Raw genomic sequence first — 24,691 nt, forward strand, 5'->3', positions numbered from 1 at the left:
CTGAACTAAAGGAAATGAATCTGATATTGAGAATCCAATCTAATGGTTTCAGGTAAAGGGGGATGAGGGGAAGGACGTTTAGAGTGGGGAATTTTGGAATTGTAAACAGGGTTTACAACATATTCTCTCACTATACTGCTAATTTTTTGATAGGTAAACACAGAAGAAGAGGCAGATGAAAATGAAACTGAATGGCTTATGGAAGAAATTCAGCTGTCAGCTTCAAGACCTGGGAAGGAGGGGCAAGAAAATGGTCACATTACCACCAAGTCTGTGAAATCAGATGCCCTCACTTCCCTGCATGCAGATGACCAGGACAGTGAAGATGAAGTCCTGACCATTCCTGATGTGAAAATTCATTTAGCAAGGGGCACACGACCAGGAGGAACCGACAAGGTTAGAAATCTACAAAGGAAGACATTCAAGCATGGCAATGATGACACAGTTGGTTTGCTTAAAGGAGAAAAGGAAAGAAAAGGAAAGTCAGGACAGCAGAAAGCAATGGATTCTCCATATCCCATGTCATTTCATGATGACAGTGATGAAGATCTGCTCCATGTCTAAAACTCCTCTCGTGCCTACAAGAGAAAATTTATTAGTGGGACAGAAAAGCATCTCCAACCAAATATGAAGACTTCACAACTTGATGCTTCTATAATTTTTGCCTTTAACAAGAACTCATTCAAAAGGGAAGAAGTTTTTGTGCTGGTGACGGGGAGAAGGGGACTGATGACTCAGCTTATTCCTGTTTGTTTACAGGTGATGGAAAAGTCATTGCCCAAAGTTAGCCAGATAACATTGGTACTCTGATTCCAGGGTTCTGTCCATGTCTGCATTTATAAGCATAGCCATTAGAAGTTTATTAGCTCTTATTTAGTACAAATATACTCCCAGAAAGCAGGGTTTGATTTAAATGAAGGGTAAAAAAATAACCCTGACACTTTAGACCATTTAAGATACTTGATTATTAGCATTTTAATTCTCTCTCCACCCCCTATTTATTGACTTTGACTACTCAGGTTTGTTGAAATAACAGTAACAATTTCTTCCTGCCGGCAGGGGGGTATTCTATTGATCCACCCATTGTAGGAGAAAGAAAAGGTGTTAATCCATATGCTGGGATGGTTTGAGGTAAAATTTTTGGACCTGGTGTATCATTTATCCCTTATGTTGAAATAGTTCATTTCTGGACTTTGGATTTTTTTTTTTTTTTTTTTTAAGAAACAGAAATGCTCTTTAGTTTCTTGGGTGCTTCAAAAGGTTCACATTCTGTATATGGCTTTAGCCAAAAACAGTTGCTGCTCTTTGCATGTTATTCTTGGTCCTGGTCATATGAAGCAAATCTATCAGTATTTTGCTAGACTTCTGGTGAACCCAAACAACTGACCCAAAGATTGATTTCCTATGGAGTTGAGACTTGGTGCCATACCACAGAAAATAACCAGGTTTCTCAGGATTGTGGGTATAGGTCATCTCAGTATCATCTTCACTCTCTGTCTAATCCTATTTTTTAAAGAAGAAAAAAAAGAACTTTGTAAACCATTGGACCTACAGAAGCCTTAATTTGCACAATGTGTATCTTTATGGAACTAATTGCATGAAAAATGATGGGCCAAAATCTTATCAGTAATATCATACTTCAATTCATCCTCTATTTGGAGGTCATAATTATTACTTATAGTGTTGCCTCTATAGAATGGAAATAATGGCATTCTTCCTCTAGCTCTTAACTCCTTTCTGGAAGTGTTTGCTGAATTATCTTCAGGGGGATTAACCTGATATTGTAGAATTGTATATAGATATGTGGTATTCAAATTCTTAAAAACAAATAGAAAAGGCAAAGTCCCCTGGTTTGTACCTGGTTTGGCTGGCTTACTTGATTTCAACATGAGTGTATTTTTAAAGGTTGATTTCTCTCCCCATTTTCCAATAAAATTTACTGTAATATAAATAAAGTATTCTGCAGTTTCAATAAAAGATAAATTATTAATTTGGTACTGAAGTTTATTCCCCTTATTGGAGAGAGAACTTCTAAAACACAAAAGAAAAATAGTTTAAAGATACTGTTTTAAATGTAAAGTGTTCTGACCCTGACATATGAATTTTGGTTTTCTTGATGCTATTTTCTCCATAGATGGGTACCAAATCCTAACAGACCTGATCTACTCCCTTCCCTTCTTTCATTTCCATCTAATTTTTCTCATAGTTCCAAGATAATAGATCTCTGTGGTTTCTTTTTTCCCAAATGGTGACCTGGAATCCCAGAGAAATAGCAGTATAATGGAACTGTATAGAATTTAATAGAAGCAGTCATTAAAAATGAATAAGTGATTTGAAGGAAAAGTTTAAAATGTAGGGCTTGATTTTTTTCTTTTTTTTTTTGATCTAAGAAGGAGACTGGTTTTAAATCAAGAGTGAGTATAATAACATTAAAGTAAAATGAATACAGAGTACAAAAAGTCAACTCACCTAAATACATTTTATTTTGATAATATGCTATTTTTGATTCTATAAATCCTTAAAGGAGCTGTCATTCTAACTAGTAAGTTTGAGTATTGTTAGGATAAACTTAGAATAGTGTTACATATTCAAAGTGTATGAAGAACTATTAACTGGAAAATGATAGAGGAATTTGGGTAAAATGTTACATTATCCTTTCCTCTATAGCCAACATTGGGGTAAATGCTTGAGTTGTATTTGTTTGCAGGATTACTTGAAATTTTTCCCCCCTTTTCAGGTTAAGGGAAGAATATATATTTTATAATAAATATTAGATGTTTTTAATTTTATTTTTTATAGATGCCTTCTGTTTTCTATCACATTTCTGAATATGTCCCTGTCCCTTTCTGTTCCACTCATTAAGCCATCTTATTATATAAGGATTAAAAAAGAAGGAAGGAAAAAAGTTCAGCAAAACAAATGAATACCAGACCAGATCTTTTCAAGTATTGACTTTCTAAGCTCATCCTCTCCTTGCCCCAAGTTTTTATTCTAGAATGAATCAGAAATCATTTACCCTTAGGCAAAAGATGGGAAAGTATTTCCATTTTGCTGATTGACACTCTTAGTTTCCTTAGATAAGAGAAACAATTCGGTTAATTTAACTTTTGTAATCTCATCATGTTCACATACTTAGATATCCCTGATACTGTAAAATCATGACTAGTAATCAGTGGTTTAGTTCCTTAAGAACATTAAAGGCAAGGGAAGGACAGGACTTTGATATGTTATCCTATTCTTCTAGCTTTCAGGAATAGTTACCCCAAGATGGAAAGATAACTTGAATTCAAAGTCTTAATCAACATGAGATTTAGAATGTGATTTCTGGGTTGACATTTCAGTATTGTTCAAAGACAGTAGAATAATTTAATTTTATTAAGAAATTTTCATATTTTATTTTTATCCTTTGTGATTTGTGAGAGTTTTGCTACAGCCTTAATTACAATTTCTATTATCTTATGGGGTTCTCTCCCCCTCAAAAAAATTATAGCAAAAATTATAATTCATGGAGATTCACTTTTAAAAAGGCTTTTGAGATAGTTTTCTGTATTATAAAATGAGGCTATTACTGTATATTCATTTGTTGTTTCTATAGGACTTGGTGCTGCAGAGGATATCTAGAGTCCAGCAACAACCTTGGTTATGTGACTCCTCCAGAGAACTGGTGAATGGGGCCAATTACATTCCATCTTGTAGACAGAAGTCTTATAAGTATTTTAAAACAACTAAAGGTTCAATTGTATTTTCAGATGCTTAGAAAATTAAAATTTGGCCCCTTTCCGGACGCAAATTGGTTTAAGCAGGTTAGGGAATTATTGAATTTGATTTATAAAGATTTTAAGGAAAATTTGTTTTGAAACTTCCCCAGGGGCAAGATGACTTTTTCTGGAACTCTACTAGAGAAAGCAAAGCCTGGAGAGGTTTTTAATCCCCAAACTACAAGTGGCTTTCCTGAAAATTAGGAAAGGCCAAAAGTTCCATGCTTTTCATTTGGTTTGAGTCAACTAATCGGTCAGAGAAAAAGGTACCCCAAAAAAGCCAAAGCTGAGTCATAGGGAAAAGGCTGTTTTAGCTTTTAAATTTTGTTCTACATTATTTCAGTATAAAGCATAGTGGAGATGAGCTATACAGTTATTTTAGTTTATTTCTTTAGAAAAAGCAATGTTTTAAAGCAAATACTACAATCAGTAAAGAAGTATTCATTAAATTCTTAATATGTGCTAGAAACTGTGTTAGGTCCAGAGAATAGAAAGACAAAAATGACAGCTGCTGCTCTCTAAAACTTTGTGTATTATCAGGGGAGACATCATAAATACATAAGTATGTAAAAAAAATATATATATATATATGCAATAAATGCAAAAGAATTTGGGGAAAGAGGCTGAGGGTTCAGGAAAGATCTGGAGAAAATGATGTGAGATGAGCTTTGCAGGAAGTGAGGGATTCTAAGACAGAAGTGAGAAGGGAGTACGTTCCAGGCATGAATGCCATGCATGGAAGTCAGGAGATACAAAATTTTGAGGTTGAGAAAGAAGTCTGATTTGGTTCCACCAAAGAGTACATGAAGGGGATAACATGATAAACCTGGAAAGGTAGGTGGAAAAAAGAGAATGTTTAGTAAAAAGAGCACTATATAATGTAGGACAAAGAGAACTACATTGGGAGACCTAATCTCAGTTCTGTCATTAATCTGATGTATAACCTTGTTGGATGAAACAAACTTCGTAAATCTTAATTTTCCTTAATGAGAGAATTAACTATTAACATCTACCTCTAAATATCTCTTAATTTTAAACTGTCACTTGTCCTAATTCAATACCATAAAAAAAATCAACCAACCTCTTTACTATTTGACTGTGATCATTTAATCTTGAATTTGCTCCCCCTTCTGAAAATGGCCATAGTTTTTGTATCATCTACTCCCAGGGGCTAAGTGGCACAGTGGATTGAGTACTGGGATTGAAATTAGGAAGATGCTAGTTCAGATCCAGTTTCAGACACTCATAGTGTGTGTGTGTGTGTGTGTGTGTGGGGTAAAATATAAAGACCAGAAAGATAGACAGGGGCCAGGTTGTGACAGTCTTGTTGACAGTGTGAGATGGCCTTTTTATTTTTGATCTTGGTAGTAAAAGAAATTTACTGTAGTTTATATGGTATGGGGGTAAGATGGTTGGATCTGCACTATAGGAATATCACTTTAACAGCTGAAAGGAGAATGGATAGGAGAAGAGAGAGAGTTGAAGGAGACCAACTAGAATGCTCTCTTAGTAATGGCATGAAGTGATAAAGATTTTCATCAAGATGAGGAGAAAGGAATGTATTCAGGAAATGTGAAGACAGAAACATCCAGGTTGGACAACATGTTAGTGAGTGTAAGAGAAGAGACAAGATACCATGTTTTGAACTTGTGTTTAAGGTGCATATGAGGCATTCAGACAGAGGTGTCCAACATGTTTTTTGTGGCACTGGAATTCAAGAGAGAAATTAGGATCAGATATATAGATCAAAGGATCATTTAAAATAAATACAATAATTGAATTCATGACAAGAGAAGAGAGTTTTACTCTCAGGAACTTTGGGGATGTCTGTGGTTAGTGGACTCAATCTGATTGAAGATCCAGTGACGAAGATAGAGAAGGAGCCATCAGGCAGGAAAAGTATCAAGAGAGGTGTCACAAAAATGAAGAACCTCAGCATACCCAGGAGAAGACAGTGACTTAATGGTCACTCAAAGGCTATAGTGAGGTCAAGAAAGTTGAAAACCAGACAAAAGACCTTGAGGTTTGGCATTTATGAGATAATTGACAATTTTGGAGAGAGCAGTTCAAGATCAGTGACTGAGTTTTGTCCTTATTTCACCATAATAGATTGGAATGGAATATAGATTGAATTTCAGCCTTTGCTATTTTTAGCTTTGTCTTGGTCAATGTAAGCAGATACAAAAGGAAAATTATACAATCTTTGCTTTGTGTAAGCCTAAGCAAAATGAATTTTGCCTTCCTGAACCACAGGGGGATGATTATATCAAATTCATTCCACAAATGTTAGCCTGTTGGATATAGGACGTATCAGATAACATGAGTAACAAAATAGAAAATGCAGTTTTTTTCCCCTTTGCCACCTAACTCACATTTAAATAATACTATAAGTTTACAAAGAGTTACTCCTGCAGAAGAGGAAAGACAGACATTGGCCAGCAAAGTATTTTTCCTTAGGTGGGTCACTTCCCTGCTCAGTAAATCAGAGACTACCTATTATCTCTATGATAAATATCAAATGCTCTTTGTCATTTAAAGCCCTTCACAGTCTGCAGCTTATCCACCATTCCTGTCTTAAACTTCCCTTCATACCTTTCAATTCAACCATCCTGCTCTACTTGTCATTTCTCATATGAGGTCCTCCATCTACCTGCCTTTGTACTAAATGTTCTGGGCCTGGAATGTTCTCTCACCTCAGTCCTACCTTTTAGAATCCCTGACTTTGTGATGCAGGAGGCCTTTCTCAAGCTCCATAGGCATCTAGAGCCTTCCCTTCCTAGACGATCTTGTAGAGACTTTGTATATGTATGTTGTATGTAGCTATTTATCTACATGTTGTATCTCTCATTAGAATGTAAGCTCCTTCTTGAATGGTACTATTTTTGACTTTGTATCTCTAGCACTTAGAAGAGTGTCTGGCGCATAATGAGCTCTTAATAAATGCTTGTTACATGTTGTTGTCGTTTTTGTTTTTTGTTTTTCAGTAATGGCCAACTCTTTGTCGCCTCATATAGGGTTTTCTTGGCAAAGATACTGGAGTGGTTTGTCATTTCCTTCTCCAGCTCATTTGACAAATGACTAGTAAGTGTCTGAGGTTAGATTTGGGCTTGGATCCTTCTGATCACGGGGTCAGTGCTCTATTCACTGCACTACCTAGCTATCCTTACTGCATAATAAGTTCTTAATAAATGCTTGTTGATTGATTCAAAGGGAACCCTTAGCCAAGTTGAGAGCATTACAGGAGTGGGAAAAGCATAAGGAAACATGCAAATGGGGAAAGAGCAACTTATATAAGGCCATGGGGATGGAACTGATTAGAGAGGGTTTGTATTTGGTAGTAGAGTTATAATGGAGATTTTGAGAAGAACATCTATTACTTAGAAATACTCATAACACTATCTAAAGTCTTCAACTTTTCTGATTTCTCCCAATTATTCTGCTTTTTCCCTGAATATGCTTATCTTTCTATTAGCTCAACTTGTGGGAATAAGGCCAAGAAATTAAAGTGACAAAAGCAAAGGAATATGACTTCAATTTTACAATTTGCGGATCTCTAATCATATAATTTGTCCAGGCAAAATTACAGGTAAACAAATGTTGGCAAGTGGCTTGGAATGTATCAATTGATTCAGCTTTTGTTGTGCTCACTATGTACCAACATGAGGGTCACAAATACAATGAATGGAAAGATCCATTCACTCAATAAAATTATATTCTAGTGTAGAAGGCAAGTACCATATGCCAAATAAATATGAAAATGATATATTCAAATAAATGCAGAGTATGGGGGACAGCAATTATAATTGAGGGATCAGAACAGCTTGAGTAGAAGTTAGTGCTTGAGTAGTCTCTCCAACATTGAAAGGCATGAGGATGATGGAGGTTCAGTAAAGAAGAGAACAAGGTCCAGTTTGGTTGGATTATAAAGGGAAAAAAAAGTATATTTATTCAATCCTTGAGTCAGTGTAATAGAGAAATGACAGCTTTGTGCTTCAGGAAAATTACTTAAGCACTAGCACTTAGGTTAGACTGGAGTAGGTAAAGAGACCAATTAGGAGGCTGTTGCAATAACATATAAAGGGGTAAGAGATAGAGCCACAGTGATGACTGTATGAGTAGTAGAGAAAAGGGGTCAGAGGTGTAGAAACAGCAAAATTTTGAAAATGATAATTATCTGGAGAGAGAAGTTAATGAGAATGATGAAGTAACAAACAGGAAACTAGAAGAGTTAATGGTTACTTTAGCAGTAAGAGAAGGTGGTGGGGGGGAAGAGGGTAAGGTGAGAAATTGGAAAACTTGAGTTTGAGATATCTGGTATAATCAGTGTGCAAAGTCTAATAGGCAATGTGACCTAACAGAGATTAACCTCCTTGGGAATAAGGTCACCGAGAGAGAATGGGGGCCCCAGATGCTAATTATGGGATATAATATGGAGAATGAGCCAGGAAAGGAGACTGAGAAGGAGCAGTGGGGGACAGTAGATAATCAAGAAAAAGTATAGTTTATGAAAAACAGAAAGGAAAGAATATTCGGGAAGAGCATGGTCAACAATGTCTAAAGCAGCAGATAAACTGAGAAAAATGTAGAGTGATAAAGACCTCCAGAAAGGATTGAGGAGTAAATGAGAAGTGAAGTGGAGACAAATTTAGGTAATTCTTTTGGTAGGAGTTTGAGAATAGGAGATTTATAGGATGAAACGCTGTTGGGATAGGATAGTTGAGTCTGATGAATTTTAGCATAAAGAAAACTTGAGTGTTTGAATGAAGTAGGGAAGAAACTAGTAGCTCTGGAAATATGCTGAAGAAAGAAGAAAGCATAGGTAGAGGAGTTGGCCTTGGCAGGGAAAATTAGCCATTTTATTGTCAGAAACTGGGTAAGGGAGGAAATATTGGAGAGATGATGCCAAGGGGAACATGGGGGAAAAGTGAGTTCATATCAACATGTCTTAATTTTTTAAGCAAAGAGGCAAGATTTTCAACTTTGGGAAATTTAAATAAGTGGTTTGAAGAGAGGACACAAGATTTGGAGTAGATATTGTGGGAAGTGAGAATCAATTGGAAAGGCATGAAAGGCAATCAGTCACTTTGCGGTTGAAGTTGGGGCAGTGGAAATGGCAAACGATTCCATTACCTTTTTTCAAGAAAACCCCAAATGGGGTCATGAAGAGTCAGATATGACTGAAATGACTGGACAACAACAGTGTTGCAAATTGTAATTGTGAATTGAAAATTAGTTGCTTATACTTGACTCTCTTTTTCTTGAGAAACATGGGTTGGAGCAGGGGGAGAGGAGGGAACTACAGATCTAGTTATTACTTGTAAAAACTAAAAGCAGGGCACTTGCAAACCTGAATGACTTTCCAAGCAAGCAGCATCAAAGGGCATATTCCACTCCTGTCAGCACCTTTAGTAACCAGTTACAAATGACAAACATTAAGTATCTTCAGTATTTATTTAGTCTAAAGTGCTTTGGAAGGCATAGAAGACTAGAAAGTAAGTCTGGTCCAGAGATCTAGTTAGAGGTAGTCTAGACTAATTCTTCATATTATGGAAGAGCAAATCAAGACTCAGAGAGACTAAATAACTTCTCTGGAGCTACTGAATTAGAACCTAGTTAAAAATTTCAGATACGGGGGCAGCTAGGTGGCACAGTGGATAGAGCACTGGTCTTGGAGTCAGGAATACCTGGGTTCAACTCAGACCTCAGACACTTAATAATTACCTAACTGTGTGGCCTTGGGCAAGCCACTTAACCCCATTGCCCTGAAAAATCTAAAAAAAAAAAAAATTCAGATACAAGCCCAACTTTAGGATTCTTTCCAATATACCACATTATCTTTAGATTTGCTACAAATTATGTAGCAATGTGGATCAAACCTGAAGTCTTTCAAGAACCATGGCTTTTATACACTCTTAGAATATAGAATCTTAAATTCTGGAAGATTGAAACATTTTTTTTCTTTAAGCATCATAAGGCAGATCTTAAAGATTAGAATAATAATTCACAGGTTTTTGTTTTTTCTTTTTTTTTAAACTGGAAAAAAATTTTTAGTGAAAAGTAGCAGAATAAGTTACTTGCATATAATGCTCCTTTGACAGTATTGACCCCACTGTTTATCAGCTACTTCTTGTGAATGCTCATGTGATAGGAACACCTGATTATAGTCTTCCTACTGTTCGAGGAGTTATCTAGGTAGAGTAATACCTTCTAATAAGCAGTTCTCAAAAACTTGAGCACTTCTTGACAGTGACGAATGCAGATTGTGACTCAATGCTTATTTAGCATCTTACTCAAAAAACCTTCAGAGGGGGTCCACATTAACTATCCCATAAAGTAGAAGTGCATTAGCCTAACTTTTAAGACCTTCCACAACCTGCTTCCAGCCTTCCTTTCGGTAATATTTGCCATTAGTCCTCTTTACAAACTTAGTGCTAAACCAGTCCAAACTACTCTCTCCTCTGAATTAGTCTTGCTCTGCATTTTCACACATTCCCTCCTCCCTGGAGGAGTGACCCCAGTCCACTCTCTGAAACCATAAGTGAAATTCTCTTCCTTCCATGCTCAACCTCCTCCATAAGGGGTTTCCTAACCCATCCTTCTCTCTCCCTCTTTGAATCCCCCGAAGCATTCTGACTCTTTCTCTACATTTGTTTTGTATATTTGTACACATCTGTGATATTTATGGGATCTTGAATACACTCCTTCCTACAACTCTTAACTCCTTACCTTGCTCTCCACTAGGTTTCAAAAGCTTTACCATGACCCCAGACCTCAGAACCACACTAAGAACATCATATTTTGAGTGCAAAACTGAATTGATCGGGTAGCTGAGATGCTAAATGGCCAACTACACCTAGATATACCTGACAGCTGCTGTTGGCTTTATTTGAGATGAAATCAGAGAACAAAAAAAATTATGAAAAATCTCACATTCCCTGCCAAGCTAGCCAAGCAGGAGTGGTCCTTATTGTGTGCAGCTGTTTGGAATTATCTCTGGAGGTGCCTCCTGAGCCTCTCATCCTTTCACATCTTCTGGCATCCTCTATCAGATACAGGTAAAGAAGATTGGTATGACAGAGAAAGCTTAAGACTAATACCTAAATAGTCTTGTGCCCATCTCTGCTGCTAGTTTAAGCACCATCATCTACCTCAAGATGAACACTGCAGCAAAACTAGTCAGGGGTACTGGCTTTTAGTTCTGACTTTACCATGAACTGTGTGTTGTTAAGCCCATTTCTTAGCTTTTTGATCCTCATTTTCCCAGAGGGTTCTGGAGTCAGGAGGACCTCAGTTCAAATCCTGACTTAGACCCTTGACATTTGCTAGCTTTGTGACCCTGGGCAATTTAACCCTGATAGCCTTGCACAAAAATTAAAAAAAAAAACCCCAAACTAGGGGATTGGAGAACATGGGTTGTGATGTCTCTGTGTGTGCTACTTTTGACCTTAGTTGCCTAATAAAGGGGCTGAACTAGTTGACTCTGGAGCTTAGATATGTTTAATAACTGGCTCTACTGGAAAATCAGACAAAACTGTGAGTGCACAATTAACATTTTTTTCCCATTGAAAAAATCAACATCAGGCCCCTGATTTGCAGTGCTTGCAGATAGCTGACTCTAGAATACCCTTGCCCAAGTTCTTTTTAGTTCTGAGACTAAGACCCCTAAAATTTCTTCCATATCATAGATTTGGGCAAATCACTTAACCCTGTTTATCTCACTTTCCTCATCTGTCAAATGAACTGAAGAAGGAAATGACAAAACCACTCCAGTATCTTTGCCAAGAAAACCCCAAATGGGGCCATGAAGAGTAGGACAGGACTGGAAAATAGCCAAATAATAACAAAATATGGTGGGAATTGAATGCCAAATAGTGGATTTTGTATTTATTCTTGGGAAGGACAGGGAACCACTGGAGAGAATTCATACAGACACATAACAGGTACCTAATAGTTTGTAAAATTAGCTCTATATAAATCTGTTAAGAGAGGCAAGTATGGCATAGCCAGTAAAGAAATGAAGGCATGAAGGACATGGATTTAATCTGACCTCATATACTGATTGCGTGGTTCTTTTCAAGACACTTCACCTCATGGTGCCCAGAGTATTTCTTTAAGAATACAGAATAATTGGGGCAGCTAGGTAGTGCAGTAGATAGAGCACTGGAGTCAGGAGTACATGAGTTCAAATCCAGCCTTAGACACTTAATAATTACCTAGCTGTGTGGCCTTGGGCAAGCCACTTAACCCCATTTGCCTTGCAAAAACCTAAAATATTAAAGAATACAGAATAATTGTCAATCTTTGTTGGTGGAGATCCTCCCACTTTCACTCAAAACCGTAAGTGGAGTTGGTTACTTTGGTGATATTCCCACACCAAAGAATATACAGATCTAGATGCACTAGATAAAACTATATACTATGCTCAATTGCTTCTCAGACATCCAAAGGACAATGAAAGCTTTCAGCATCTTCTTAATTTTGTCCTTTAGGGATAAAGTTCTAGCAATGACTCTGGATATGTGACTTTGTATCTTCTTTTAAAAATTAAGATAACTTTTGTTTTTGCATCATCTTTATTGTTTTGCTATAATACTTCCTGCCTCTCATCCCTGGTGACTCATCCCTCCTACCAAAGAATTTTTTTAAAAAAAGGGAAAAAAGATCAGTAAAATCAAGGAACACATGCGATTGTGTCAACACATGCAAATATGCCCTGCCTTTGTTAAGGGGCCACTTTCTAAATGGAGCAATTTACAAACCTAGAGCATTAGACCACATGAATTCTTAAAAATCTTAAATCATTATATTGACAAAAATAACAATCTAATCCAATAGTATAGGTGGGTAGGCCAGGCACCGTTTTAAGAGCTGGAAATAGAAATGTGTGCAAAAAGATAGTCCCTGCCCTCAAAGGACTTGTAATCTAATGGAGGAAGACAACACCCAAAGACCCATTTTTTATTTAGTTGATGGTGTTGGTTTACTATTTCAGATTCAAGATGACTTGGATGCAATTCTCACTTTTGACACATAAGGGATATATGACCTTTAGTGAATCACTTCATGTTTTCTGTTTTTCTCTGTATTACTCACACTTATAATTGTGTCTGGCACACAAAGAGCACTTAATAAATGCTTTTTGACTGAATAGCTTAGGGTTTCAGGTAATTAATTCTTTTAAGTTGCAGAACAGTTTTTCATTAACTATGGGAGAGATTTTTTCAGGACCTAAACCCTAAGCTTCATTTGTAGTCTCACCCTGAAACCTCCTGTGGCTTCTTGGTCTTGCAGCTTAGGAACATCTCTCTCTGCCCATTTTGGTCTTTTCCCAGTGGAGTATCCCTCTCCCTCCCTTCTCTCATTGGTGAGTTCCCTCTTTAGGGCTTCCATTTTGGGGAAGGACCCAAGTTAGTCAGATTTCATCCCTCCTCTCAAGTTCTTCTGACTTTTTGGACTTCACATCCTCCCTGCCTTTTGGCTCTCTTTTTTTATTCTCTTCACTCATTAGTCTATAAACCCTTTGAAGGCAGGACTGTCATCTCAATACAACTTACAATAAATACTAGTGACTTGTCAATCTGTCCAAATAGGGTTGAAAACACAGGTCTGGACAAAAATGAACTAGAGATCAGTGTCCACTCTTCTCTAGGGCTGTGCAATTCAAACCTACCACTCACCAGCAGCCACACTTTTGAATACCTTTCATCAGCATTATCAATGAGCCCATGGGGCAGGACTGTCACCATTCTTCACAATGTTGACAAACACTAAAAATCTAAACTCTTTATTTCATGGGAACACTGAGGCAGATGTATATCAAGGTGATTAGAAACAGGAGAACCAATGAAGAGGTATTCTTTTATTAATGTAGCCTAGTTATGAATGCTCACAAAAAATTTCAAAGTCAACAGATGTACTGGGTCTATGCACTTATCTGTAAAATGAGGGGGCTACCCTAAATAAGGGATTCTTAATCTTTTCTGTCATGAATCCCTTTGGCAGTCTGGAGTGGATTTCTTAGAATAATGTTTTTAAATAGGTAAAATAAAGTACACAGGATTACAAAAAACCCCAACCATATTAAAATATAATGGTTAAATATTTTTTAAAACAAGCCCACATGCTCCCAAGTTAAGAACTTGTGACCCAGATAAATCTCTACCAACTCCCAGTCCTTCATCCATCACTCCTCATTACCTCTCATTCCCCATTTCCAATCTGTTGAGAAGGTCATCGATTTCACCCTGGCAACATCTTCAAATGTGCCTCCTCTTCTCTGAAGCTACCACCACCCTGATGTAGGTGGTCATCAGCCCACACCTGGCAACAGCTTGGTGGATTTTTCTGACTCAAGTCTCTTCACTGCAATCCATTTTCCATTCTACCACTGAAGTGATTTTCCAAAAGCTCAAGTCTGATCATGTCGCCCTTTCTCCCCTCAGAAAAATTCCTATCACCTCCAGGATCAAATATAAAATTCTTTTCTTGGCATTCAAAGCCCTTAATAACCTAGCCAACCTTCAACCTTTCAAGTCTTTTTACACTTTACTTCCTTACCCATACCCTTCCATTCCAAGAACAGCCTCTTGTCTGTGTTCATTCTCTCTGATTGTCCCTCATTCCTGGAACACTTTTCCTTCTCAGCTCGAATTATTGTCCTTCCTGGATTCCTGAGAATCTCAACTAAAATCCCACCTTCTATAGGAAACCTTTCTCAAACCCTCTTTATTTCAATTCCTTCTCTTTGCTAATTATTTTTTCAAAATTAATCTCACATATATCCCATATATAGTTCTGGATATAACTATTTGTCCATCCCTCCCATTCCCATTAAATTGTAAGCCCCTTGAGGACAGGAACTGTCTTTTACTTTTTTTTATCTTTAGGGTTTAGCTTAGTTTCTGGTACACTGAAAGGAGTTTAATAAATGTTTATTGATTGATCCAAACCTATGATTCATTCAATTTTAATGAAGGTCTGTTTTTTGAGCAAAGTCCTTTGGGACAATTGTGAATCTGAAAGGCAGAATAATCTAACAACAGGCTGCCCAGTCCCTTACAATGTGGTACAAAGTACCTCACTTGTCCATTGGTTGTGGCTGAATTGGATCACCTCTAAAGCATCTTCAAAGTCTAACATTCTGTAAACAGTCACACAAGGACTTAGAGGAGCAGTTGAAGGACCACTCATCTGCCTCCCTTTCCAATATTCTGCACTGGCTCCCCCCCCCCCCTTTTGCTGGTCTATCAGTAGGACTCTCTAGACAACAAACTGCCTTTTCAATGACTTCTCCCTCACATGGAATGTTCTCTGCTCTTCAACTCCTGCTTTTCCTGGTTTACTTTTAAGACTCAGCTCAGATGCCACCTTGTGAAACAATCCTGCCTTCCCCTTTTTCTTTCCCACCATGATCAATCTGAATTTATCTTCAATTTAATCTCTATATATTTCATAAGTACACAGCTTATATGCAGGTCACCTCCCATCTGAATGTGAGTTTCTTGATTTGGGGCTTTTTTAAAAAACTTTTTTACATTCTTATTTTTTACACAGTGCTTCGCATATATTAAGGACTTGATCAATACTGTGAATTGACCTTTTATGGAGACTCTTGGAAGGAAATTGTCTTTTGGAAGGAGGCAGTTTGGAGTCAACTGTCCTGAAAGGAGGAGGGAATTTAGATCTATGTTGGCTGACTGCCCTATACCACTTTACAAATCCCTGAGCAGATAAACATGGGATGATAGAAATCCTAGATTGAGCTAGAGGGGTCCTTTAGAGATAATCTAGACAAATCTTGTTTTGCTGATGAAGAAATTCAGGGTTGGAGAGTTAATGGGTCCAAGGTCATGCAAATAGTTAAAAGTAAGGAATACAGTTGGAATTTGAACCCCAGTTTTCTGAGTCCAGTGAGTTTTCCAGTCACCATGAGTATAGGGGGCTCCAAGGGTGAATGTGGAACTGACTAAAGATTTTGGCTGTGAGCCTGTAACTAGAACAAGGGAACCTTTGATAATTAGTGACCTTTGGTAAGTCTGGGTAATAAAGAGAAATATCATAATGGATAATCTCTTCAGGACTATTGAAGTAATTTGAGGATTGATTTTTTTTTTTTCGTTAGTTGTGACATGGAGTTTTTAAAAGATCTCTACCTTATTGACTTTCTCCCAGTAAAACAAACAATCCAGCCCACTGTCAGCCCCTGGCCTCCCTCTTCCCACCCTTGCCCTGAAAAAGTCACAAGGGGGTGAAAGATTATTTCTACTTGGTTGTGTTCCATGTTTATCATGCATGAACTTGCTTTGAAATGGTGCAATCTGAATTAACTGCAAATAGATTATTTGATGCCAGTAACTTAGACTCTGCAGCTTGGGGTACATCTAGCAATGAAGTTTATTAGTTGTCTGAAAGTTATTGTCTTGTCCAATTATGCCAACCTTAGATGACATTTTAGAACACATTGGGGAATTTGACTTATTCCAAAAGCAAGCCTTTTTTGTCCTATGCTTGCTGTCAGTTTCTTTTGCTCCTATTTATGTGGGAATTGTCTTCTTGGGTTTCACCCCGGATCACCGCTGCCTGAATCCTGGCATTTCAGAGTTAAGCCAACGATGTGGCTGGAGCTTGGAAGAGGAGCTGAATTACACTGTGCCAGGCCTGGGCATACCAGGAGACACTTTTACCAGACAGTGCCGGAGATATGATGTGGACTGGAACCAAACAGCCCTTGGCTGTACAGACCCTTTAGCCAATTTTACTGGCAACAGGAGTCACATCCCTCTTACCACCTGTCAGGATGGCTGGGTATACGACACTCCAGGATCTTCCATTGTAACTGAGGTAATAGCAAACCAGAATCCCCAAACCTTTTCTGTTCTGCTTATGGGGACCAGTTGGAAGGTTGGGTCTCCTGATAGAGGGGGAAATCAGTTCTATTTGTCTAGATTTGTTTTTGAGAGATGCAGCACAGTGAGGGACAGCTGAGTGGTGCAGAGGATAGAAATCAGGTAGATTTATCTTCCTGGACTCAGCACTTCCTAAATGTGTGACCTTGGCAAGTCAACTTAATCCTGTTTGACTCAGTTTCCCCATATGTAAAATGAGTTGGTGGAGGAAATGACAAGTAAACCCCAAAAAGGGGTCATGGAGAGTCAAACACAACTGAAACAGCTGAACAGCACCAAAAGTATGGTGTGAGTGCTTAGAGAGCTGAACTTGCAGCCAGGGAAACCTGGCTACACCTTTGGCATATGCTGACTATGTAATGCCAAATAAGTGACTCAGGAGCTCAGTGTACCTATCTAAAGAATAAAAGTTGCAAAAAAGGTGTTAATCTGCATTGGTAGAGGAGTTCCCAATGTCAATGAAATCTCAGATTCAGTTCCTATACTTTAGGGTACTTTCCTCTCAATGAACAAGACTAGTAGTCTCCACTGTCCATTTGAGGAAGGAGAGACCAGGAGGGAGGTTAATCGGCTTGCGTGCAATCTCTCAGCTATTAAATATCAAAGACAGATTGGAAAACAGTTCTCCTGACTCTTAACATTTTTTCCCACTAAGTTATGCTGTTTTTCACCTAAGAGTAGATACATTCAGTTTCTTGTAACACCATGCTGAATGACAGATGGACTGAGTTTGTTGTGCATGCACATGGTTTGACTACCTGTCAAGTGAGGCTACATTAAGAGGTAAACAAATTTTGTATTCAAAATCCCAGACAACTCAGTCATAGAGATAGCTGCTTCCAATATAGTTTTCCACTCATCTGAAAACTTATTCCTGGACTGTATCTCTAGCATCCATCATGTCAAGTTTCAAAGGAGTTTGAGGTTCTGGAATCTGGTTTTCATCTCATAATCCACATGAAGAATTATCTCCTCTCTTGAGTCAGAGCAGTTATATATACCTTGGTAACAGGCTTAGAACTTTGAGGAAAGCAAACAACTCAGCAACAGACCCATTCACCTGCAAGGGACAGTGTCTTATCTTGTACTGTTACACTATTGACTCTACTGAGATTTCTGTTCTGATCTCAAATTTCCTAACATGTTCAACAGCATGTGGTTGAAATGCTCAGGTTATATGAGTGGTTCTCCTTGTGTATGTATGAGGTTTAGTCATTTTCATATGGATGGCGTCTTTGTGACCTCTTCTAGGATTTTCTTGGCAAAGACCCTGGAATGGTTTGCCATTTCCTTTACAAGCTCAATTTTACAGATGAGGGAACTGAGGCAAATAGGGTTAAATGACTAGCCCAGGTGTCTGATACTGAATTTGAACTCCAGACTCCTTGACTCCAAGCCCAGTGTTATTCACTTCTCCACCTAGCTGCCCCTTGTTGTGTATAGGAATGTATATACTCCTAGACATTTTGATAAAGGTGACACTTCTTTGAGTAGCTTGCTCTCAAATTCTTTGTTCTGATCAGAATTCATCATGGTATGGATTCTGCACACAGAGAAATAATTCTCCCATAATACTTTAGCATCACTGAATACTTTCTAACTCCTGAAGAACAGTCAAAGCTTTTGAAAAGATCACTCATTACCAATATATGACTAACATTCTTACTATTTTCGTAAAGTGAAGAAAAGTTGATAGATTCAAATTTAAAAGATTTTCTAGTGTTTATCTCCTCCAGATAGACAGCCCAGGTTGACAATTTTTTTTCTTTGCTCATATTAGGCAGAAATTTCACACTTCTTTGTAACATCTACCACCATCTTGGACAGCTAGGTTGTATAGCAGTTAGAGCACCAGTCTTGGAGTCAGAAAGAATCATCTTCCTGAGTTCAAATCTAGTTTAGACACTTACTATGTGACCCTGGATAAGTCACTTAACCCTGTTTGCCTCAGTTTCTTATTTGTAAAATGAGATGAAGAAGAAAATGGTAAACTACTCCAATATCTTTGCCAAGATAATTCCAGAGGGGTCACCAAGAGTTAGACACAACTGAAAAACCACTGAACAGCAACAAAACATCTTGGGGTCAGTAAAATCTGTTTCTTACTAGTTTGAAGGTCCTCTCTTGACTCACATGTCCAATCTCATCCTAGAAAGGCACATATTCATTTATGGTCATAGAGAGCTTCCTGGTGGCACGTGTGGGATCAGTTAAAGTCTAGTCCATCACACAATTGCTGAGCACCACTTCTGCCATTGTCTCTCTCTATTTTTTTTTTTGCAAGGCAATGGGGTTAAGTGGCTTGCCCAAGGCCACATGGCTAGGTAATTATTAAGTGTCTGAGGCCAGATTTGAACTCAGGTATTCCTGACTCCAGGGCCAATGCGCTATCCACTGGGCCACCTAGCCACCCCCTGCCATTGTCTCAATAGCAGCCTTCAAGCCTTTGGAACTTAAGCTTTTGACATTACTTCATTACTTCTTGGTTTATCCTGCTTTACTCTATTCTTCATATATCATCTACTTTTGCTTCAGGGGTAGCTAGATAATGCAGCGGATTGAGTACTGACCTGGAGTCAGAAGGATGAGAGTCTGAATCTGGCTTCAGACTCTTGATACTTACTAGATGTGTGACCTTGGGCAAGTCATTTAACCTTGATGGTCTTGAAGCCAGAACCATCTCCAGATGGCTTGATACATATCTGGCCAATGGACCCAGATACTCTGGAGAAGAAAATGAGACTGATGACTTCAAACAGCAGCCTCTCACTCAAATCCAATTTATGTGTTTGTCATGGTATCACCTCTTCTGATGTCATGGCTTTATTTGAGAATGAAGGATGACAAACATCAACATCAAACTTTTGCTTTCAGTCATCTATAGGCAACTGAGGCAAAGAAAGTTGGTTCTAAGCAATGAGTTTCATTTATCATTCTGGCATGTCATCTCATGGAAGTTTCAAGGTATCAGCCAAATTTTCACCTGATTGTTGCTCAGGTTCCTGAGAATCACATGTAGCTTTTTCACATCTTTCGGTATCAATGTGATGTTGGGGTTTTTCAGGATAGAGAATCCTTATCAAGGCTATAATGCCTATCTTTATATTGAATCCAATAATTTATTTGGGAAACTTTAAGTTCACTGGAATGTCACCCAAATAAGTGTAGTCTTTCTCACTCAGTCTACCAATTCTCAGTGCATTCATAGATGGTTAAGGTATTTTCCTCAGTTATCTCTGAAATAATGATTGAAGCATGAGAGTAACTTGAGATTCGCTGTTTGGGACAACATCCCATTCCATATTCTCAGTGTCAGGAACAAATAGGGGATCCTATGAATTCCATATGGAATCTATCTATAAACAATTGATGAAAAGGTTGTGATTACTGGTTGAGGATTGACATGCTTCTTTGGTCCTATCTTCATTTCTTAATTCTGATTCAGTAGGAGTAAGATTGCATTCTCATCATAAATACATCCACCATACATTATAGAATTATCACAGAAGAATCTGCTTTTTTTCATGGGTCCTGGTGGTGGTTTTAATATATCAAGTCATTATGACCTCTATTCCCTTGGACCTTTGCCTTTCCAAAGGGTCTACATTTGTCCAGTTCCATCCCTTACTTGATCCTTCTTGGGCTTCCACCTTCTGTCATAGGATCTTGATGGACATGTTCACTGTAGCAAAAACCAAAGACAAGATCCCCTGTGTCTCACTGCCACAATTAGAAAACTTTTTAGGTTAGAATCATGTCTTCTGGGGAGGGAGGGAGCTTCCCTTTCTTCGCTTCTTTGACTTGAGAACGTATTTCTGGGTCCATCAAAGTTGAGCCTTCATCTCTGTTTTCCTTCATCTATTTAAATATTTGCTTCATCTTGTCTAACTGTAGCATTGGTACTCATCATTTAAAATTAATGATGTGCAGGCATGGGAGAATTGTATATCACATCTCTTCATATTTACTACTGTCTAACTATATCCATTTTTCTCAGGGATAACTGTATCTCTATATTAGTATTTTTCATTGTGTTTGAACAAATTAGTTTCTGTAAATTGTGTCAATTTGTAATTTGTAATTCTTGTCTCCTTTATCCAGAACAATAGAATTGATAAATATAGTGAATGCTTTCCCTGGGGTCTCATCATCACCATCACGTGACTCTTTGTTATTGTTAGTTGTTTCAATCATGTTGAACTCTCCATGATTCCAAGTGAAGGATCAGCCTATTGAAGAGGATTCTGGCAAGAATCTTCCCAGCCATGTTTAAAAGAGAAACTTCCCTTTGGATTGTCTCAGGACAATTTATTCCCTTTACCTTTATAGAGATGAATGATTCAGGCATCCTTGAATTCCTGGGGGGGAAAATCTCTTCATACCACATCAGCTGGAAAATTTCAGACAGCTTTTGAACAAGCAATAGACCTCCACCTTATAGATTTTAGCTGAAACAGATTCAGCACCAGGTGCTTTGCCACTTGAAAGGAGCCATAATGGATCTGGCTTTGGTGAAGTGTCACTTTTAGATTTAGATGTTACTCAGTTTCTTTGTGAGAAATGCCTTTTTTTGCTCAGAGACCTTCTACTCTTTAAGTAGTCACTTCTCAGAGGGTAGCACATAGATAGATTTAGGACCAAAAAGGACTAGAGGCCTTTGAGCCCAAACTCCCAATTTTATAGATGAAATAGACATGAGGGGATGAAGTGACTTGGTCCCATTACTAGGAGGACTAGCAATTGAGGAAGGATATGAGCTTGTTACTTAAAGTCCAGTATTATAAACTAGTTTCTGGGACGGTCATTATTAGTTCATGAGGAATGTTTGAAAGAATTAATGGTTCAGGTAATTCACAGGGCATTTCCTGAGTGACCTCACACATCTTTGTTACTATATATTACTCTGCAATCTTGCAAGGCTTTCACTTTTTTAAATAACATTTTTATAATATCTTCTATCTTATTTTTTTGTATTTTCACCTAACATTAGGGGAGAGGATTCCCTGGATTTCAATAGCAACACAATCTCTTTTATTTTATTACTTTTTTAAGATTTTTTTGCAAGGCAAATGGGGTTAAGTGGCTTTCCCAAGGCCACACAGCTAGGTAATTATTAAGTGTCTGAGGCTGGATTTGAACCCAGGTACTCCTGACTCCAGGGCTGGTACTCTATCCACTGCGCCACCTAGCCACCCCCACAATCTCTTTTAAACATTTTAGCATTCTTCTTTTAAAGAGGTTGCTCCATGTGGAAGATAGAACAAAACTAGTAGCACTAATATCCAGAAACTATGCAATATCACAATAACCTTTGAATAAATGGTGACTAAACAATGCACAAATATGCCAATGGGTATCAATGTTATAGAAATGAACTCAAGATGATGAACATCTTTTGTCTTGTACTAAAATGTAGCCAATGTTGTTGTGAGTCCTTCATTTTTGAAGTTGTGTGTGAAATGGATTTAAGTGAAGCAGAATTGCACAAAGTTACCAGCCTCACTCTCTTGTCCAAAGTCTTTGAAATCTAGTAGCAAGACAAAAGTCAAGATGCCAGACAATGGGCCTAGGATGCAGTGGATGACCTTCGTGTTTTTGATATCTGACCAAACTCTAAGCCTTCCACAGTGCCTGCTTCAGCTGCCTTCCTGGTTGTTTGAACAAATTGTTCTTATCTGTCATTCTGCTGGGGGAAATCTTCACATACTTGGGGTAGACATCCCTTGAACTCACCACTAGGTTTGAGGTCTGTTGATTACTCTCTGTCTATTTTAGCCTAAATGTTAAAAGTTTTCCTGGGGTGCGGTTGCTGCACTTGTTACAGCTTCTTGGAGCCAAGTAAGACTACAAACAGCATGCAACAAATCACAAACAGTTGCTGATGCTCAATATCATGCATTAATTAATAGCACCATTAAAACAGCTCACATAACAAGATCTCCATGTCAGCAGTGAATTAGTTATGGGAGAAAGAATTGTCCCCATGAACCTGAGATCACCCACCACTAAATAGAAAATAAAATTGTTAAAAATTTTGATGAGTAATCAGAAAAATCTAAAAAACATATCTTAAAACCCCCTCTCAAAATAGAAATACATTCAATACAACCCTGGATAATCTCCTCAAAATAAAGAGAAGACAAGGTAAAATAAAATTATCAGAGAGAAGGGAGAAGAAAAATTCCATTGGGGCAAAAGAAAAGAAAAAATTAAATTTAAACTGCTTAAATTGTCCCATTGGAAAAACTATCAGTGAATAAATATCAACATATTTAAAATTAAACAACTGAAATATAAAAGTCCAAGAAAAGTGAATGAAATAAAATTCTTTCCAGCCAACATCAACAAAATCAGACTAGGAATCAGTTTAAAAATCTAAGCCATAACTAAAATCTAAGCCATAACTAAATCCCAATCAAGAAAATGTATTAAAATAGCCCTAAAATAATAAAACCATAAATACTAACAAGAAAAAAGCAACCTTATAAAAATTTATTTCCAAGTACCCCATATAGTTTGTGACCTTTAGCATTCTTGTGAGTAGAGGTGAGTTTCAGTTTGTAAAAGATATTCTGTGCAGTTCCTAAAATAGCAAGAAATGGGAACAAGGGAGATGAGGACAAATAGGAGGACTCTCAGACAGGGAAATATCTTGATACCCCAATACCATCTCATGTGAGGCTGGACTAGGGGACATAAGCTGAGAACGTTACCTTCAAGAGACTTATCCTGTCTGGGCTTTGATTTGCCTTAAGTTTTATCTCAGGTCTAAATTATGTAAATGTAAATAAATATGTCCTTTATGGCATCATCTTATGTGTTCTGTTGGTGAGAAACTTGTGTTCATCTATGGGTATTATTAAAATATATCTTTCTTGCTTATGGGAAATCTAAACAGGATGAGTGTCTACTCTTCGCCCATATCTCAATTCATCTGAAGTATGGCTAACAGCTCTCCTCTTTTTAAAAGACCAAAACCTCTTTACAAATCTCTCTGCCAGAACAACAAGGAGATTAGTGGCCACCAGAACTTTTGTTTATAATCATCCATAAAAACTTGGATGATGATACAAGGGAAGGGGCAAACAATGTAAATAAACACTGGTATCTTTTTATGTCAGGAAAATCTGATCATTGTCTCTCCTTCTGTTTCAACATTACCTAACTGAGGAAGCAGGGTGAGGCTGATAGACAAGGTTTCCTCAGATGTGATTATTACCATGAGGCAGGGGTTTGTCTAACACTCTGGAGGGAGGAAGCAAAGGGGCAGACATTCAAAGATCAGATGTACTGCTGGATCCTTCCCCACTGAGATGGACTATCTGTTCCTGGAAGACCTCCATGCCACATGTCTTCAAGTTCAGGCTCACGAAGATTTCAAAAATCTGGTGAATTCCAAATGAATCTATTGAACATTTCCAGTCTGATATCTCTATAGAAAAGCTCTCTGCTCAGCAGCCTGGGAACCAAGGCTTACAGGAGAATTTAGATCAATTTGATTCCCTCTTTATCTCTGTCTCTGTCTCTGTCTCTGTCTCTCTCTCTCTCTCCAGGATATAGAGGACAGAAAATGCTTTAAAGGTGTGAGAAGAGAAGATGAAAGTATGATGCAATGTCTAATAAAACTCATGGGGAGGAAACCAAAAAGGCAAGGAAAGGTGGTTGGCACCGACTTCTCTGGCTCCAAGTTGGTTTCAGGAACAGAAAGGTGGAAGTGGGCATGTTTTTGTTCTTTTTTAGGTTAAAAAAGGCAGTAGTTTAAGGTAACCTCTTTGGGATGAGTTGACAAATACTGGATTGGATTTGCTGAGGAAAGCTCAGGACCAAGGGAAAAATAAGCAGGTGTATATCCCTGATAAAACTGTGCTGGGAGTCAGAATTCCTTCCCAACCTCATTATTTGATGCTTATTTAAAACTCCTGATAATGAACCTCTTAGAAACTTGGAAATTATTCAGGGAGTGGGGAGTGAGGGGACTAGAATGGATATTTGGTTTTGAAGATGGAAATAGCAGTCTAGAAAGTCTAG

The 24,691-nt window shown here is 37.9% G+C and overlaps 2 protein-coding genes across 2 annotated transcripts in view; both read left to right on the forward strand.

The window, feature by feature from the left end:
• Positions 1-5,030, forward strand: part of IGF2R (insulin like growth factor 2 receptor) — a 155,141-nt gene extending 150,111 nt beyond the window's left edge. The window contains exon 48 of the mRNA XM_074187971.1: positions 154-5,030. Coding sequence (XP_074044072.1) covers positions 154-564 — 411 coding nt within the window. The 3' untranslated portion in view covers positions 565-5,030. The remainder of the gene's footprint in view (positions 1-153) is intronic.
• Positions 5,031-16,030: 11,000 nt separating this feature from the next.
• LOC141488151 (solute carrier family 22 member 1-like) overlaps positions 16,031-24,691 on the forward strand; it is a 46,783-nt gene continuing 38,122 nt past the window's right edge. The window contains exon 1 of the mRNA XM_074187972.1: positions 16,031-16,598. Coding sequence (XP_074044073.1) covers positions 16,188-16,598 — 411 coding nt within the window. The 5' untranslated portion in view covers positions 16,031-16,187. The remainder of the gene's footprint in view (positions 16,599-24,691) is intronic.

This window comes from Macrotis lagotis, chromosome 5, assembly GCF_037893015.1.
Source record: "Macrotis lagotis isolate mMagLag1 chromosome 5, bilby.v1.9.chrom.fasta, whole genome shotgun sequence".
Classification (NCBI taxonomy): domain Eukaryota; kingdom Metazoa; phylum Chordata; class Mammalia; order Peramelemorphia; family Peramelidae; genus Macrotis; species Macrotis lagotis.